The following is an 18,886-nucleotide window of genomic DNA, read 5'->3' as shown; positions in this document are numbered from 1 at the left end:
GTCCAGCTAAAACTCCAAAAATGCACAACAGACAAATTTAGTATTTTTAATTAGCATAACACTGGAAAAGTAATATCTGAAATTTTAGAAAAAAAAAGATCCATTCTTTGGGAATCAAATGGCTATTTGTATCATTGAATGTTATCAAGAAATAAATATGATTTAAATGTTTTCATTAGGGCTATGACAACAGCATTTCATTGTTTTGACTCTCGAGTGTGTATCCGTTGACATCTTATATGCTTTTATATAGAGTGATGTGGTTCTCAGTTGATTAACTGTGGCTAACTGTGTGGGATATATACTTGAGAGTGAAAACAATTATAAGAATATGCTGTTATCCTACCCCTAGTTATCATGCAGTATGTATTAATACAGCCCAGAAAATGAGTCGGCACTTTTTCAAATTGAAAGACACTAACTCTAGATTCAATTTATCATTTCTTAACTAATCATTTCTCTATGAAGAGAAACTTAGTTTTAGTAGTGATTTGAGAGCAACCTTAATTTTATTTTGTGCTCTCAATAGCACTCTGAAGGCCTTCTAAATTTTATTTTTTTTACTCTCCGCATAAAGAAGGGAATTTCTCTTCTAGGAGTGTAAGAAACTTAACACCATTTAACATCTATTTAGTTTTTTATGGCCCCGGACAAGGCTCAGGAGCTCTACTAGTCTATAGTATAACAGCCAAATGTCTGTATGTATGTCTTGCTAAAACTGGAAAAATACTGAACAAACCTCTATAACGTAGTTGTTTTTTTTAAATTGGTATAACACTATAAAAATAATATCTAAAATTAAGAAAAAAAAAGATTCATTCTTTGGTGGTCAGATAGTTGTTTATATCATTTAATATTATTCAGAACTAAAAATGATTTTTAATGTTATCATCTAAACGAAAGTAACTCTAATTTTTCACAGTTATTTTTCTTACATTAAGTTGCATGTGCGTTTCCAGAGAGAGGAATGGGCTAAGTGAAGAAGAAAGGGAGGTGCAAAAGAGGAAATAGAAGAGGGGAAAAAGAAGGGAATAAAAGGTATGTTCCACTTTTGCCCTGGACAATGCTTTGTAGCTCTGCTAGTATCATAGATGAGAGAGAGCAAGCGATAGTAAACCAAAAAAAAAAACTAATTTTGTATTTTTTTTTATATTAACCAACTTTACAAACTTACATTTTCTTGATTCAACTCAAACTTAATTGATGACCCTAATTGTTTGTAAACTTTTTTTTTTTTCAGGTTTATGCAAATGGCTATCATGGTGATGTTTCTGAAACTTACTTGATTGGAAATGTTGATGAAAGAGGACAAACACTGGTAGAAACAACACGTCAATGCTTGATGGAAAGCATTGCATTATGCCGTCCTGGCACAAGATTTGGAGAAATTGGTCGCAAAATAAGGTGACAAATCATTCTTTCTTCATTTAATATTTGGATGCATCCAATCATCTTTATCTGTTGGTCTGTCATTTGAAATAACATCTTTTGTAAGTTTTAACTTAACTTTGAACTAATTTAACTAATTTAAATAGCATTTTCATTGGTCTGTAATACTTAATTTTAAAATAGCATTTTCATTGGTCTGTCATATTTAATTTGTAAATAGCATGTTCATTGGCCTGTCATATTTAATTTTGAAATAGCATTATAGCTTATTTAAACAATCAAACACAAGCAATAAATGACCTAACGGGTCAGTTTTCCTTTTTCTAGTAAATGTTTATACTCGGGGATAGATTTTTTTTTCTCACTACATATACTGGTAAAATAGAGCTGATTTTTCCCATCTAGAATAAAACATTATAGCAATACAAACACTGACAGTCATGTTACCTGCCAATACCCGATGCATGTTTTGCAGATATCATTAATTTTAATCAATATTGTAAATTCCTATAATATTTTCAAGGAGAGTTACTCTCCCAAACAAGTCATATTTACAGGTGGTAGCAGAATACTTATTCGGTTATCATTTTCTCCTCTCAATCTCCTATAATTCACTGGCACAAATATTTTATAGTATTAACTTATTGGAAACAACCGCTTTTATTTCATTTTAAGCCTTCATGATTTTATTGTTTGGGTACACCTCATTCTCTAGGTAAATACTAAATGCTTCCTTACTCTTTAACTCCTTTCCAGCCAATGAAATTGTTGGAAAATCAACGGTTTCATTGGCTGTCCACTTACATTGCACTATTCTGTTATTCTTTATTTTAGATTTGCCAAGCGGTTAACTAATCAATTTTGTGACATTAAGCATGGCATCATTATCAAATACATTTGATAACCATATTTTAAGATCACACATAGACTAAAATGAAATTCGTACTACAGCCCAGCCTGACTACATTATTTATACTTATATTTTTATTTATACTAAAACACACACACACACACACACATGGAAGTCTCGAAATAAAGATGAAACGTTGATGAACACATAATACGATTTGTTCCTTTTTATTTCTCTCTCTCTCTCTCTCTCTCTCTCTCTCTCTCTCTATATATATATATATATATATATATATATATATATATATGATAGGGTAGAATTTTCAATATTTTATTCTGTAGCTGGTTTTTTTTTTTTCATTCTTTAAAAATAGTGAAGTTGCATCATCTGCTGGTTTCCGTGTTATTCCGGAGTTTTGTGGTCATGGAATTGGAACTTACTTTCACGGATTGCCCGACATTTTTCACATAGGTAAGTTCAAATTTGATAAGCTAAATCATTTGAATCTATAATATATAATAATATAATCAAATCGTTTTTTTTTGTTTTTTTTTTGGTGTGTGTTTGTACATTGATACTTATAGGCTCCAAACTTATCCAATAGAATTTGATTTGAGATTTTGATATTTACATTTAAGGATACATTAATATTTTTACAATTTTTGAATTCCTAACATTTTATGTTAAACAAAACTTTGCACATGGTCGTTTTTGTAAACATGTAGCTTTGCACATGTTTTCACCAGTGAGTGATCCAGAAAGCAAATCAATAAAACAAAAGTCTTTCTATACATAGTGCTGATCTTTCTTTCATAGTTGCTTCTCGTTCATGATTGGCTGTTTCCTAAGTAGCTGTGTCATCTTGCCTAGTAATCGGGTGATCATCTGTTTAACTAAGATGAATAACCACTCATACATGAAAACACAATGGAGACGTGCCAAGTTTTCAAAGATTTTATTTAGAAAGAGAGGTTACTCATTTGGGGAGAGACTGACATAACTAATTATCTACTTCTTAACTTGGGAATTGAGAGATTCAGACGAGCCAAATCTCGAAGTAACATTCGCTTAAATTATACCTGTATTGTCGGATGCATCTCGTCTGTCTCGCCCCAATTAGAAACTCTCTGTTCTCTTCTTTCTATCGTCATATCATTTGACATCTGTTTGGTCTAAAGAGTGTGACCTTTGACCCCCTTTTCAATCACACCACCTGTCGCTGTGTATATTTATTTGTCACTAGGTTATCCTGACATGTACTAATGTAACCCTTGCCAAAATTCATTCTAATTAACTTAATCGCTACTTAAAACAAAAAAAAAAACGTCATTTTCAGGCTCATGTCCAGCTAAAACTCCGAAAACGTATAACAGACAAATTTATGTAGCTGTTTTTGATAACCATATTTTAAGATTACATATAGACTAAAACTAAAATGAAATTCATACTACAGCCCAGCCTGACTACATAACATCAGTGTTTGGTGCATTTTATGTCAAGAAGTCAGTATCTTCTGACAGCTTGTATAAAGCAATGTGCTTTAATGAGTACATACAAGCATTGGCATAGGGTCCCAGTATATATATGATTATTTTTTTGTTTATTAATGGGAATTTCTATTTAACTCTTTAAATTGACTGATTCTAAAAATGTCTTTCTTCAGATTTGGGTGACGATGCCAAAATGCAAAAAGGAATGATTTTTACTATCGGTACGTATCATATTTTTTTATACAATCAGATCATTATTTGAGCTTCTGTTGGAAATTCAGATCTAGTGATTTTGGTACATACATTTCACTTTATTGCTATATATACTTTGCCTGCTCTCTCCAAAAATTTCAATGAAAAAAAAAAAAAGTTTGTATAAAATTTAATTTCAAATGTTCAATTTGAAGAAAAGAAAGGTAATTTTATTTAAAAATTAGAAAAATTCTTAATGCAAGTTCATAACCCCTCTCCCTACCCTCGAAAAAAAATAAATAAAAAAGGAAAAATAATCTTTATGACATAAGAAATTATTGTGCACCAAAAATCATGTAAATTAATAAAATATTAGGTTGTCCCAAAAGTTTGTAAACATTTGCAAAAACGTGAGTTTCTACGCAATTTTTAATTGTTTTTTTTTTTTTTCATTTATATTGTTACAGTGATCTTCATCTTTCTATTCCATATGACAATTGATAAAATTGAACTGCAAATTTTTATTCATTACTGCTGGAAGCGAGATCTTTCAACCAGGAAAGTCACAGAAGAGATTTGTGCTGCTGAAGGTGAAGGAGCAATTGCATATATAGTGATCTGAAAGTGGTACAAGCATTTCGATTCTGGCGACATAAGTCTTGAAGATAAGCCTCGTTCGAAACAGGCGTTAAAGTTCGATGATGGAAACTTGGAAACTGGGTTGGACATTCTGCCTTAATCGAGCACTCAAGAATTGGCTGATAAGCTTAATGTTGGCAAATCAAAAGTTTTGGAAAATGTTGGTCTTTATTTTGAGGATTAATTTTTGTTGTTTTTGTTATTACTTGGCATGTAAAATTTCAATTTTTGGTAAGTATTTCTGAACTTTTGGGACAACCTAACAATTTTATTATTAAATAAGAAAATCAAATTCTATGCCTAAAGCAAAGAGCGACAGTCTTGCAACCCCAATTTTGAAAACAGGCTAAAGGAATAAAGAAGATAATTCCAAATGATTCAAACTTGCAAGATTTTAGAAAGCCAGTCTTAACATAGAAAGTGGAGGACATTGGAAAAATTCCATTTCGCTTAAAAATTATTTTCTTTATAAAAAATAAAACTTCTTAATCAATTTATGTGATTTTTGATGTACGATATTTTCTTTTGTCATGAGTACGTACGTGTATGATACAAATTTTTCTTTATCTTTTGATTTTGTTTTTGTGAGCAGGGAACAAACAACAAATCTTCGCCCTCAACAAATCAATTAATATAAACTTTCAAACTTGAGAGAGCATAGACAACGGTGTGCTTTAATGAGTACATACAAGCATTGTCGGCGATAAGTCTACGGCCATGAAGAGTTTTGAGTTTTTCAATATTGAACCTTTTTACCCAAACAACCTAATAATGGTTTGTACTACCCTAAGTGATAATAAAAGTCACAGTCACTTATCCTTCCTTTTTATTTTTAGTTAAATAATAACAATAGTAAAAAAGGGAAATAACCCAGTACCATTTCATTTTAAACGATTTACCAATTTCTGTTTTGGTTCCTTAGGCATCAGGTGCTACCAGATTAAGCTGTCAGAAGATACTGGCTTCCTGGCGTAAAATGCACCAAACCCTGATGTTATTTTCTTTATCTTTTTCCTTTGCAAAACTCAATTATGTTCAATAATTTTCCTCTACAAAACAATAATGGCTTGAATTGAAGTTTAAAATGAAAAAGTCAAGTTTCATAGTTCAATTATGCTTTAAACAGAAACATTAATTTCGAATGCACCCCTGCCATATCAAAGAAACTAGTATAGAATTTATATGTTGAGCCTTTTAACTTGTGTGGTAATTAAACTTCTCAAATCTATTTGTGATGTAAGGCTATGTAAGGCGTTAAGTTTGGTCAAAATCGGCTGTTTTTTGTTTTTGTTTTTACATAGGCATCACCACTTATCAAGGCCCAGAGACCAGTCGAGGATAAGGGTTAACAGTGGACAATATAGTAATTGTCAATAATGGAAATTCAGTAAATTTGTTAACTTAAGTGGAACGGCTCATCAAGAACTTGTTTACGTTGGACTTAAAGACAAACATATTGTAGTCAGCTGGAAAGCAGGAAAACGGAAGACTGTTCCACAGGTGTGCACTCTAAGAAAGAAGCTTTGTTCATGGAATCTACGTTCTTCTTTCATTGGATTATTTTGATTATCGATTATCAATATTTATCAAAGAGATTCTGATAAAAAAAACCTTTCTAAGAACACTACCAGATACAATTTAGCCTAGCTGTTTTCAAGTCCATAGGGGAACACACACACAAAGTTCCTTTTATATAATAGTAGAGATATTTCTCACCTGATTTATCTCATCGCTTTCTAGACTAGAATGTGGTTGGATTGCAGAAAGGATGGTTAGCATGGTTAGTATTTTGAAGTTCTCCTCGAAAACATCCAGAAGTACATGAATTATCCTACATCTTTTTTTTTTTTTTTTTTTGCAGAACCTGTAATTTGTGATGGGAAACCTGACATCAAAATTTGCTCTGATGCTTGGACGGCAATAACCAAAGACAACAGCAGATCGGCACAGTTTGAACATTGTATTGCTATTGTTGAAAATGGTGCTGAAATTCTTACTCTATAATTAATTGACAATCAATAAATTTTTACTGACTCTTTGCTTCCTTTATTTGAAATGTGAAATTCTTGCATGAAAGATTGAGTACTTCTTTATGATAATCTGGCCATTAAATTAGTGCTGTGTCGATTAATCGGAAATTGGAAGAATCAGAACTTGGTGTATTGGAATCGGAATTGGAAAAATTTTGGCCTAAAACAATTCTTAAATTTTTTTTTTGTTTAAAATTTAATTCTTCATTGCTGGTACTAATAATTAAATGATAAATATTTACCAAAATTTTTATTGACTAGAAGGAGCCGTGGAAATTCTACAGAATGAGAAATATATTTAGGGTTCAAAAGAGGGTCGCCAACCTGATAGGTCCTGAACTCTTATCTAGGCTTCAGCCTCTGTCCCATCAATGAAATGTTGCATCTCTCTGCCTTTTCTACAAGTATTTTAATGGTGGATGCTCCAATGAACTACAAGCCCTTGTACCCCACTCGATGTAAATATACCCGACAAACCCGACAAGCAGCAAAATCCCACCCCAACACAGTAGAGATATCTAAATGTAAGAAGGCCTTCTACTCTAGTAGTTTCTTCCCCCAGACCTGCTAGACTTTGGAATTCCCTTCCGGGTTCCTGCTTTCCCAACTGTACTGACATGCAGAAGTTCAAGTGTAATGTGAACAGACATCTTGCTGCTCAATTCCCTACATAAGTATCCCTGCAACTTATGGCCCCGATAGTAGCCTCCTATATCAAAGTGACACTGTGCCTTGTTTGGGGTGAAAATGGAAATTTTTTTTTTTTAAATGTTTTGATAAAACTGATATTTTTCTGGATAGAACAAAATTTTTTTTCTGTTTCTTGGACATAAAAATGAATAATATGGCAGCAAATATGAGTTTATTATTATTATTATGAAAATAGTGTTCCTTGTATTCTAAATATAGAACTGACCCAAATGAGATAAATTAATAAGTACTAATAAATACTCAGAAAGTAATATTGTGCTATGTCCTTGAGCCTTTCAGCCATCCACAACTGTGTAGATGTTTTTGTAGCAAGGAGATACATACAGCATCTAACCTTCCCAAATGGTCACCCATCTGGTATTGGCTAGGCTCAACATTGCTTAGCTTCGATGATCTGGTGAGAACTGGTGTATCATTATATTTGTACTCTACATTGTACTATGTGATTCAATACAAATAATAAAATCATATTGTAAGAGACAATCTTTAGTTTACTCCTTCAGTCCAGCATCTCTTAGCAGATAATATTTTTCTTTTTTCCCTGTTTCTTTTAAACATTCTCTTTTTTTTGGCCTTTTTCAAAGCTTAATGTACAGACTAAGGAAGGAAGGAAGGAAGAAGCACATTCTTATGTAGATGAAAAAATCATTTACTTAGGCTCCAAGAATTCAACATCCACAACCAATCAGTGTATGATCATTTCTGATATGTTACAAACTTTATGTTTATTTGAATAAAGTCTCATCGTTGGCACCGGAATTGGATATCAAATAGAAAATGACAAAGAAAACTGTCGTCTTTTTAAGGTAAATGTATGTTTGTTTAGCTTTTTGTGAATTACTGTTAAGATCAAATATTTCCGGCCCTGTCGGTGGGGCATTAGAATACGCCGACTGCCCCCCTGCAGAGGGTAAAAGTCCCTCAATGGGGGTCCTGGATATGACCTTAAACTATATCCAGTGGTGAGGCCCCAGCTTGTGGGCTTTGGGGAGTGTGGAGCCACCCTTTAATTACCATTGCTCCCAGGTCCACTCTGACCCGGAGTGGTAGTACCTGTTAGGGTCCCAACTATGGGTTAAATAGAAACCAACGTGAAAACAACAAATATATTCTATTAAAAAATTTTTTCAAAATCTTTGGATTCGGCATTAAATAACCCAGAAAGGGTTGATATGCCGTAAAACAAAAACAACCAACCAACCAACCAAATATTTTCCCACTTGTGCATTTTGGATTACCAACGGTAATTAATCATTTTCAGTTCCAGAAGAGTTCTACACGAGAGAATTTAAATGATGTTCAGCAAAACTTTTTGCATTAAACTGGGGGTAGGGGCACCCGGCTTTGCCTGGTCGTAAAATATGCTTAAATATGATATTTTAATTTGTCCATATTTCGTATATATTATTATAGTCGTGATTTCAAAAGTAAAAAAAAAAAAATATTTGGGTACCATCAGCTAGAATCAAAACTAAAAGCAAAATTGTAGCATTCAAAGCTGGTGACGTTACCACTGTACCAATGCGACACACATATGAACTGATTAAAAATAAACTAATATAAAAGTAAAAAAGGTATGACGATTTTTGCAATTTTGGTCCATTTTTTGATCCCTTAAAAACTATTTTAACTGCTTAAAGACCCATAAAAAAATCCGATCTTTTGCGGTCCCTAGTGCTGCTCTGTGACTTTTAGTTTCGGACGGGAGAGAATTTGAAAATATGGAGACAGACAGACATAGTGAATTTTATAAATTAGATTAATGAACTAATACAACCAAAAACATTAATTACCAGAATATTTATTGAATTAAATTGTACATTTTTTAGAAAACTTTTTTTTAACCATGAACAGTTTATTTCTTGGCTTTTTTAAAAAAAATTTAATATGTATGTATGTATGCATGTAAAACAACCACTTTATTTTATTAATTAATATTTCCAAATAAATCAAAACAGTCAGCCAATTCTCTGTTGGTTATAATATTGTATCCAATATGTAGTAGTGATTTCAAAAATTTAAAAAAAAAAAAAAATGACTTAGGTGCGATCAGCTAAAATCAAAACCGAAGCATAGCTCTCTAGCATTATTCATTACCATCTGAGCTAAGGATAAACATATAACAACTTTAAAAATTAATGTTAAAACTGCATATTTACGCATGTGTAGAAGATACGCGTTTAGTTACCTAACACTTGGCAAGTTCCTATTTTTTTTTTCAATTTTGAACCCTTAGCAGCTATTTTTACTGGATAAAAAACCAAATTGAACTTGTTCCATAGACCCGAATACTTTATATATCCTTTCAAATCTGTAGACCAAAAATTGACAGAGTAGTTTGGTAGAGACCATTCTACGCACATACAGACAAGGTCACTTTTATAATAGATACAAATCTGTGCATTTGAAAAGGGAAACTAGCAAAAAAACATGACAGAAATGGAAAAATTGCTGTTTCAATAAGACAATACATTGTGTCACAAGTCGATTGCAATGATGGCAAAACTACATGAATTGCTTTCACACACACCCTGGCCCTCATTGTTTGCAGACCTATAATATAATAATAATTTTTTTTTAATTTTTTTTTTACTGATGGGCCACATTTTATCAAAGGGTCACTGAAGGATAAGGGTTAAAGAAATTGCCAGTTGGACAATGATCGCTGGTATAAGTGGTATGAGTGGGGTGGGGGATTGAAAACAATGGATGGAAAAAGCAGAAGATTACTTGAGAAGAATTTATTATCAGCAAGTATTTGTTTACATTAAAGTTGAAGATGACCATCTGGTTGGGAAGCAGAGTGTAGTATCTCATTCAACAGAGAGAATGCTACCACATCTGCGCTATTGCACTGCTTGTTTTTGGACAGGATGCTGAAAAGAATTTCTCACGTAATGCACACCAAACTGTCTGCTAAGCTGCAGACTTTCTTGTGTCGCCTCAATATTGCATTTACATGCTTATTTTATAAAACTGCACATCTAAACAATATGGCGTCAACACAGGTGTACCTCTGCAGTCTTTATTTGGACCTATATTATTCCCGATCTTCATAAACGACCTCTCTGATGCAACTGTGTCTGATATAACTTTTTGCTTTTTGGGTTTCTTTTTTAATTAATAACACATACATGTGCTCTGATACATCTACTGAACTTGTGCCTTACCCCTCAGAGAAAATACTCTAACCCACCCGACTAGAAGCAAAATCATGCCCTTTTACTCTAAATGTTTCTAGATGCTTGACAATTTTCTACTCTGATAGCTTATGAACTTGGACCACTTGCTTTTGAAATTCCCTTCCTGCTTACTGTTTCTTTGACCGTATCAACATGCAGAAATTTAAATGTATTGTGAACAAACAGCTTTCTACCTAACTCCCCATGCAGGTTTCTCTATAGCCTCGTATGTTTTCAGTTACAAAATGCCTTGTTTAAGGTGCACAAAGGTAAAAAACCAGCCATATACATTATATGCAATAAGCATGTTGACACACCGATTCTCATTAGGTCATCAAAGTAGAGCAACGTTGATCCTGGCCAGTACCAGATGGGTAACGCTTTGGGAATACCAAGCGTTGTATGTAGGAAGATGTTGACACATCCCTGCAAGAGCTGAAAAAACCTAACATAGTTATTTCCCCTGACTTCGGAGTATTTGTGAATTTAATGTCCCCATGAAACTTCCTCCATTAGAGGAAGCCAGTTCAACCCACCTAGGGCAAGTGTCACTTCAGTACGATATATAAATCTTTAAAATGATATGTAACATGTATATTTTTGCAGAAATGTAAACTTATTTATGTAGGTACGTGCAAAATAAATGGCTGATCCATAAAATGCATACACATTTTGACTCCTCCCTTCACTTAAAAATTCATCAAAATCAGGTAATCAACCAATTTTGATAAAATTTTCAGTATTTATTAATTAACGACCAGAGAAAAAAAGTGAAAATGTATTATTTTGTGGAAACAAAAAACACCTTTGCTAAAGTTATAGTTTTAAGTATTAAAAAAGAAAAATTATTTTGGCTTTTTTTATGAAAAGAAAGCATCATATATATTAACAATAAAATTAAAAAAAAATATTTCATGAAAAAGCCCCTAAAGTCCCTGTTAATGAAATCAATATAACTTGAAAAAAAAATTAATTTCTCAAACTAACGATATTATCATTGAATTAAATATTGTTTATTCAATATTTTCACCAAACAAAAAAATATAATTTCATGTGATTTTAATGATAACAATTCTTGCAAAAATTTCAAATGTAATATTATATTTTTCTTGTACGCTTTAACATGTAAACATCAGCATAAGAATTTTTTTTATAATCTTGAAAATAAAAAAAATAAAAAAATTGAGAACCAGTGTCATTAAGAAAAAGAAAATGATTTAAAAAATGGGATGGACAACATTGTAAAAAAAACAAAAAAAACAAAACAAAAAAAAAAACAGACAGGATTTGCATCCCACCTGCCATATTCTATTATTAATAAATAATTGTTTTTAGTGTTGTAGGAATTTTGCAAAAATTTTATTTCAAATTCTAAGGAAAAACATTGATAAACAGACTTCATCAATATTTTCAGAATATTAATTGAATTTGAGAATTTTTAACCAATAAATACTGTTGGCTATTGTTAAAAATGCTCTTGAATTGAAAAGTTAAATACAAATCTTTATAGATAAAAATGAAGTCTTCATTGTATACAGTGAAAAATATTCTAATCAAATAAGCATTTCCTTTTTTATTACAATAAAATAGGAATACATAAATTAATGAATATTTTTATAATCTTCAAAAATACAGAAATAAAGGTATAATAATATTTCAATTTCTCTTTAAATTGAAAAATAAAATGAACTTTTTGACATTTTCGGCTTCCATAAAAATTATGCGCATTGCTTTGTCATTTGTTTTAATTGCGGGAAGGTCAGTTTCTCTTATTAAATTCTCGTTTTTGGAAGATAATTAAGCTATTTTTTAGTAAAAATAAAGTTGTTGTTTTCTTTAAATCTTAAAACTTTATTAATTCTCTTTGAGATATTTCCAAAAAACTAATATTTATCTTTCAAGGGATTTTTACAATTAATTCACTAAGTTTTATATTTTTTCTCTCATTTGTGGTTAAAACAAAAGGAAGTCATTAGCATGCATGCTAATGACGTGTCGGTCATGTGACTGTTTTTGTTGACATGCGTAGCCATCGTGGAAGCAGTGATCTGATACATACCATGATCTTTCAAGGTATTTTTACAATTATTTATTAACTTTCGAAGTTAGCTGAATTTTCGAGTTTTTTGTAGCCGTGTTAAAACCATTTTTTCATTATAATTTTTTTCTTACGTGTAAACTTACGGTTTTTTCCTATTAGAGATTAAGTTGAAGATTTAATTATTCGAACACAATCAAAAAGTAATTAAAAACTTATAAAAAAATATGATAAGTTGGCCTTCAAAATAAGATAAGTTTGGCAGTATCAGTTTTCACCATTTAAATTGTACATACCTATATTTATGTAACAAAACAGATATATTATGCAAATTGAGATTTGTCAGTTGCAAACAAACTTATGAGCATTTTTCTTGGGTTATCTCCAATTACTAGCATGTGTTAATTGTACTCATTTTAATCATTAGAAATTTTCCTTTAGTGACAATCACTGTGTTGTTAGAAAACAAAATGCTAGTTTTTCTTGCTTTCTTTGATTTTAATAGTTTTTGTTCAAATTGCTAACATATACAGTAAGTTGAAGTTTTCACTCTCACACTCCGATCTACTTTCACTGCCACCATGTACATCGGATAACTATAATGAATAATTATGCTTGTATTTATGTCATTTATTCAGCTATTTTTGTTTTAAATTATTTTTTTATCATTAATTTATTTGTAAAGTGCTTTATGAAAAGAGACATCATCATCATCATCATGCAGTCCTTCATAGCTGAAGATGACTAGTCAGGGTCTCTGTACTTTATCCTATGGTATTGTAGCATTCCATGCTCAGTGTGGAAAGTTTCCTTACAAGTAGTGCAGGGTTGTGCCTTTGGTAATGTTTTTGTCCAGACCTGACCTTTATTTTTGCCTCTATTTCTGTCTTTCCATTATGAAGACTACTACACCAGCAACTTCAATCTGCTGCTAGCTCTTTCCAATTTACCTTGAAAAGAGACAAAGGGCTTACACTATATGAATACTGAAAACTCCGTTGACAAAATTGATATGCTAAGGGGGAGATAACTATTACTCTACAGCAGTCAGTTCTGAGGTAACGCAAACAAAACATTTCTCTTTTATTCCTGAATCGTTAGATTAGGACAAAGGTTATTTATTTCTCAAAATAAAAACAAAAAATAAAACAAACAAAAAATAAAATAGCAAAAAAAAAAACCCCAAACAAACTATATATAAAAATAATAATAATAAACTGCTACAAAGGGGGGAAAAAATGTCTTCCAATAGGTGCATAGTCTTTTTGCTTTCTTCATCCTTTAAAGGGTCATTTTGTAATTTATAATCTACCGGGGAGTAAAGATTCTTTTCTCTCACCAGCCCCCTGTGCTCCTTCTTCACGTCGGTCTTCACTTCCGAACGATACCATTGAAAGCCTTCTGACCACTTCCCCAAGTGGGGCAACCAATTGCAGAGCAGCTGCCAACTGCTGCATCTGCACTGCCGGTGATTCATTCCCATAATCCATAATCGACGCTCTTGAGCCCAAACGACTTCGACGGCGGTCGGGATTAACAACCAAATTCATTTTGACATCAGAATGCTGAGGGTCCTGAAAATAGAAAAATAAACACAACAATGACAAACTGTTAATGCAGAGTTACTTGCCCTTTTGCTTTAAAGGAGCAAAGCAAATAAAACAAGGTGAAGTTAACAAGAATATGTAGAGCAAGTACAGAAGTAATGGGTTGTCAGGGACTGTTCATTACCACTACCCTCACTATTCATAGTGTTGAGAAGAGTCAATGAATTCAATTTTTTTTATGGAAATCGCTCCAGACAAGGCATGAAGCCACTTGATGTAAAGTACTAAAAAAAATACTTCAAGGTAAAAAATTAGTCAACAGTAAGTATGAGATAGATAGACTCTAACTTCAAAACAGCAATTCCTTCTCCTTTGTCAGAGCAATCGCTCATGGAATGTGAGGACTAAAGAATAAAATAAGGGATGTAGTGTGATAACCTAAATATTTTTAAAGCAAAAATCAAATATAGAAAAAAAATTTTTTTTAATATAATCAAATGTATATTTTTTAATATCTTTTTTTTTTTTCTAATTGCGCTGCACAATATATATTTTTTTTTATCTAAGTTGTAAAATTTTTTGATCACGCATTCAGCAAATAGAGTTCCATGAGGGATAAGTTTGTTTTTTTTTATGAGAAAATATAATTTTTTTTTTTTTTACATGGTAGTCACCATTTATCAAGGCCCAGAAGCCACTCAGGGATAAGGGTTATTGCATGGACAGTAATCAATGGGATAATATCGTAGTAATCGTTAGTAATGGAGATTTGATAAAGTGTCTTACTTAAGAGGGCGATTTATCAGGAATTTGTTTATGTTGGATTTGAAGACATCCAAGTTGTAGTCAGGTGGGAAACAGGCAAATGGAATAGAGTTCCACAGGTGTGCACTTCCAAGAAAGAAGCTTTGTTCATGGAATCTACGTTTTGATTTAGGCACAGATAACGAGTGGGGAAAATTATTGACAGTGGTTTCAGTTAGATGGGTGTTTTTCGTGAAAGATTGGCGAGGGGGGACCAGAGATTGGAGCTCAGACGAGCACTTCCCATGGAAATAATGATAAAATAAAGACAGGCTCGCAATGTTTCTTCTGTGGGAGAGATATTGCAGGGAAGAGAAAAGAGCATCCTCCACTAAGACACAAAGTCTATTTTGTACTCTATCTAGGCAGGATAGGCTGTTTTCAGTAGCTCCTGCTCAGATGTGGCAGCAGTACTCCATCCTTGGACGTACTTTATATAGATAGAGAATTGCATTAGCAGTTAGATATCTTCTGGAGCGGTAGAAAGATCCCACCATTTTTCCAGCGACCTTGGCAACAAACTTGATGTACGTGTTCCATTTCAGATCAGGAGTAAAGATCAATCCCAGAAGCTTGTCAAAACATGGATCCTCCCCAAGACAAGAGTCATCCATTTCAATTGATGCCAGATGGGGATCAGAGCGTTGATGATGTAAAGATAGGAGCTTGGTTTTAGATGCATTAAAAGTAACCAGCCACCTCTTTCCCCACTGTACAATGCGCTCAAGATCAGAGGAGATAGAATCAGAGAGAACTTTGTCATTTACGGCCTTTGATGTGTTGCGATAGATGGTTGTGTCATCAGCATTTCAGGGGAAAAAAACTGTCACAAGATTTATAAACACACCGAACATGGAATGAAAAAGTGTCACTGATATTAGATATTGGTGTGTAAAAATAATGTTAAAAAAAAAAAAAAACGGGATTTTCTATGCGGTTAGAAAAGTGGAAAATTCCATAAGTCCAAAAATTGATATTACGGTGAAATGTTAAAATATGACATAATAGAAAGAAGGTTTTCCCTTTTCTTCTGTATTGTACGTACAGGAGAGAGAAGTCGTGTTTTGAGACATCGACTCTTCTCCCTCTGTTGAGGGTTATTATGCATATGCACTCTACACTGAAGGAAAAAAAAAAATGAAAGAATTATTAAACCGCAAATTTTATGGTGCAGTTATTTCAATAATTTCTACACTACCAGTATTCAAAAAAAAAAAAAAAAATGAAGCAACTACATGTCTCAACATGACAGCGTAAAGATGAACAAAAGTTTTTATTAATCCGTATTGACTCAAATATTCTTCAAATTATGCCACGGAAATTTTAATAATTCGAAGCCTTATTTATCTAATTAGGCTGAAAATTTTAATGGCTGTATTTATGTAATCAGACAGAAAAGTTTACATGGTGTTATTGAAAATTTTAATGGCGGTATTTATATGATCAGGCTGAAAAGTTTACATGGTGTTACTGAAAATTTTAATGGCGGTATTTATATGATCAGGCTGAAAATTTTACATGGTGGTTACTGAAAATATTAATGACTGTATTTATATGATCAGGCTGAAAAGTTTACATTGTGGTTACTGAAAATTTTCATGGCGGTATTTATATGATCAAGTTGAAATGTTTACATGGTGATTACTGAAAATTTTAATGGTGGTATTTATATAATCAATCTGAAATGTTTACATAGTGGTAACTGAAAATTTTAATGGGGATATTTATATGATCAGGCTGAAATGTTTACATGGTGATTACTGAAAATTTTAATGGCTGCATTTATATGATCAAAAGATTACTTGGTGGTTACTGAAAATTTTAATGGCGGTATTTATATGATTAAGCTGAAAAGTTTACCTGGTGGTAACTGAAAATTTTAATGGCAATATTTATATTAACAGGCTGAAAAGTTTACATAGTGGTAACTGAAAATTTTAATGGCGATATTTATATGATCAAGCTGAAATGTTTACACGGTGGTTATTGAAACTTTTACTGGCGGTATTTATACGATCCATCTAAGTTTACATGGTGGTTATGGAAAATTTTTATGGCGTTATTTATGTGATCAAGCTGAAATGTTTACATGGTGGTTACTGAAAATTTAAATGGCGGTATTTATATTATCAGGCGAGAAAGTTTACGTGATGGTTACTGAAAATTTTAATGGCAATATTTATCTGATCAGGCGAGGAAGTTTACGTGGTGGTTACTTAAAATTTTAATGGTGATATTTATCTGATCAGGCGAGAAAGTTTACGTGATGGTTACTGAAAATTTTAATGGCGATATTTATCTGATCAGGCGAGAAAGTTTAAGTTATGGTTACTGAAAATTTAAATGGCGATATTGATATGATAAAGCTGAAACGTTTGCATGGTAGTTATTGAAAATCTTAATGGCAGTAGTTATATTATCAAGCTGAAAGTTTATTATGGTGGTTACCTAAAAGTTTTATAGCGGTATTGATATGATCAAGCTGAAAAGTTTACATGGTGGTTACTGAAAATTTTAATGGCGACATTTATATGTCAAGCTTCAAAAGTTTATATGGTTATTACTGAAAATTTTAATGGCTGTATTCATATGATCAAGCTGAAAAGGTTCAATGGAGGTTATTGAAAACTTTAATGGCTGTATTTTTATGATCAAGCTGATAAGTTTACATGATGCTTACTGAAAATTTTAATGGCGATATTAGTCCGATCAAACTGAACATTTGATTGGCGGTATTTAGATGATCAGGCTGAAAATTTTTACATGATTGTTACTGAAAATTTTTATGTCGGTACTTATACGATCAATCTGAAAATTTTACATGGTGGATACTGAAAATTTTAATGGCGGTATTTATGTAATGAAGCTGAAAAGTTTACATGGTTGTTATTGAAAATTTAAATGGATGTATTTATATGATCAAACTGAAACGTTTAAATGGTTGTTACTGTAAATTTTAATCAAGCTGAAAATTGTACATGGTTGTTAAAACTATTTATGGCGGTATTTATATGATCAGGCTGAAACGTTTTCATGGTAGTTATTGAAAATATTGATGGCGTTATTTATATTATCAAGTTGAAAATTTATATGTTGTTTATTGAAAATTATTATAGCGGTATTGATATGATCAAACTGAAAACTTTTCATGATGGTTACTGAAAATTTAAATTGCAATATCTATATGATTAAGCTGAAATATTTACATGATGGTTACTGAAAATTTTTATTGCTGTATTTATATAATCAAGCTGAGACTTTACATGGTTATTACTGAAACTTTTAATGGCTGTATTTATATGATTAGGTTGAAAAGTTTACATGATGGTTAATCAAAATTTTCATGGCGTTATTTATATGATCAAGCTGAAATGTTAAAGTGGTTGTTACTGTAAATTTTAATGGCGGTATTTATATAATCAAGCTGAAAACTTCACATGGCGGTTACTGAAAGTTTTAATGCCTTTTTTATATGATCAAATTGAAAATTTTAACTGATGGATATTAAAATTTTTTATGTCGGTATTTATACGATCAATCTGAAAATTTTACATAGTGGATACTGAAAATTTTAATGGCGGTATTTATGTAATGAAGCTGATAACTTTACACGGTGGTTACTGAACATTTTAACTGCGTTATTTATATTATCAAGCTGAAAAGTTTACATGGTTGCTACTGAAAATTTTAATGGCGGTATATATATATTATCAGGCTGAAAAATTTACATGATGGATACTGAAAATTTTTATGTCCGAATTTATGTCATGAAGCTGAACAGTTTACATGGTTGTTACTGAAAATTTTAATGGCGGTAATAAATTATAAAGCTGAAAATTTTACATGGTGGTTAATGAAAATTTTAATGGCACTATGTATATGACCGAGCTGAAGAGTTCACATAGTGGTTTCTTAAAATTTTAATGGCAGTATTTATGTGATCAAGCTGGAATGTTTACATGGTTGTTACTGAAAATTTCAATAGCAGTATCTATATGATCAAGCTGAAAAGTT

General features: G+C 31.9%; 2 protein-coding genes across 6 annotated transcripts in view; one reads left to right on the top strand and one right to left on the bottom strand.

The window, feature by feature from the left end:
- The window catches only part of LOC145303467 (methionine aminopeptidase 1D, mitochondrial-like), a 52,773-nt gene extending 46,174 nt beyond the window's left edge, over positions 1 to 6,599 (top strand). For all 4 annotated transcript variants that reach the window (XM_080144809.1, XM_080144807.1, XM_080144808.1 and 1 more), the window contains exons 4-7: positions 1,241 to 1,404; positions 2,613 to 2,710; positions 3,903 to 3,950; positions 6,422 to 6,599. In XM_080144809.1, the coding sequence (XP_080000935.1) occupies positions 1,241 to 1,404; positions 2,613 to 2,710; positions 3,903 to 3,950; positions 6,422 to 6,564 (453 nt within the window). In that variant the 3' untranslated portion in view covers positions 6,565 to 6,599. The remainder of the gene's footprint in view (positions 1 to 1,240; positions 1,405 to 2,612; positions 2,711 to 3,902; positions 3,951 to 6,421) is intronic.
- A 6,997-nt stretch (positions 6,600 to 13,596) lies between these two features.
- Positions 13,597 to 18,886, bottom strand: part of LOC145303465 (protocadherin-11 X-linked-like) — a 50,724-nt gene continuing 45,434 nt past the window's right edge. For both annotated transcript variants that reach the window (XM_080144805.1, XM_080144804.1), the window contains exon 3: positions 13,597 to 14,095. In XM_080144805.1, the coding sequence (XP_080000931.1) occupies positions 13,823 to 14,095 (273 nt within the window). In that variant the 3' untranslated portion in view covers positions 13,597 to 13,822. The remainder of the gene's footprint in view (positions 14,096 to 18,886) is intronic.

This window comes from Euprymna scolopes, chromosome 19 (genome assembly GCF_053919585.1).
Source record: "Euprymna scolopes isolate OS-2025 chromosome 19, ASM5391958v1, whole genome shotgun sequence".
In the NCBI taxonomy this organism is placed as follows: Eukaryota; Metazoa; Mollusca; class Cephalopoda; order Sepiida; family Sepiolidae; genus Euprymna; species Euprymna scolopes.
The sequence above is the reverse complement of the archived record's forward strand: the minus strand, read 5'-3'. Positions and strand labels throughout refer to the sequence as shown.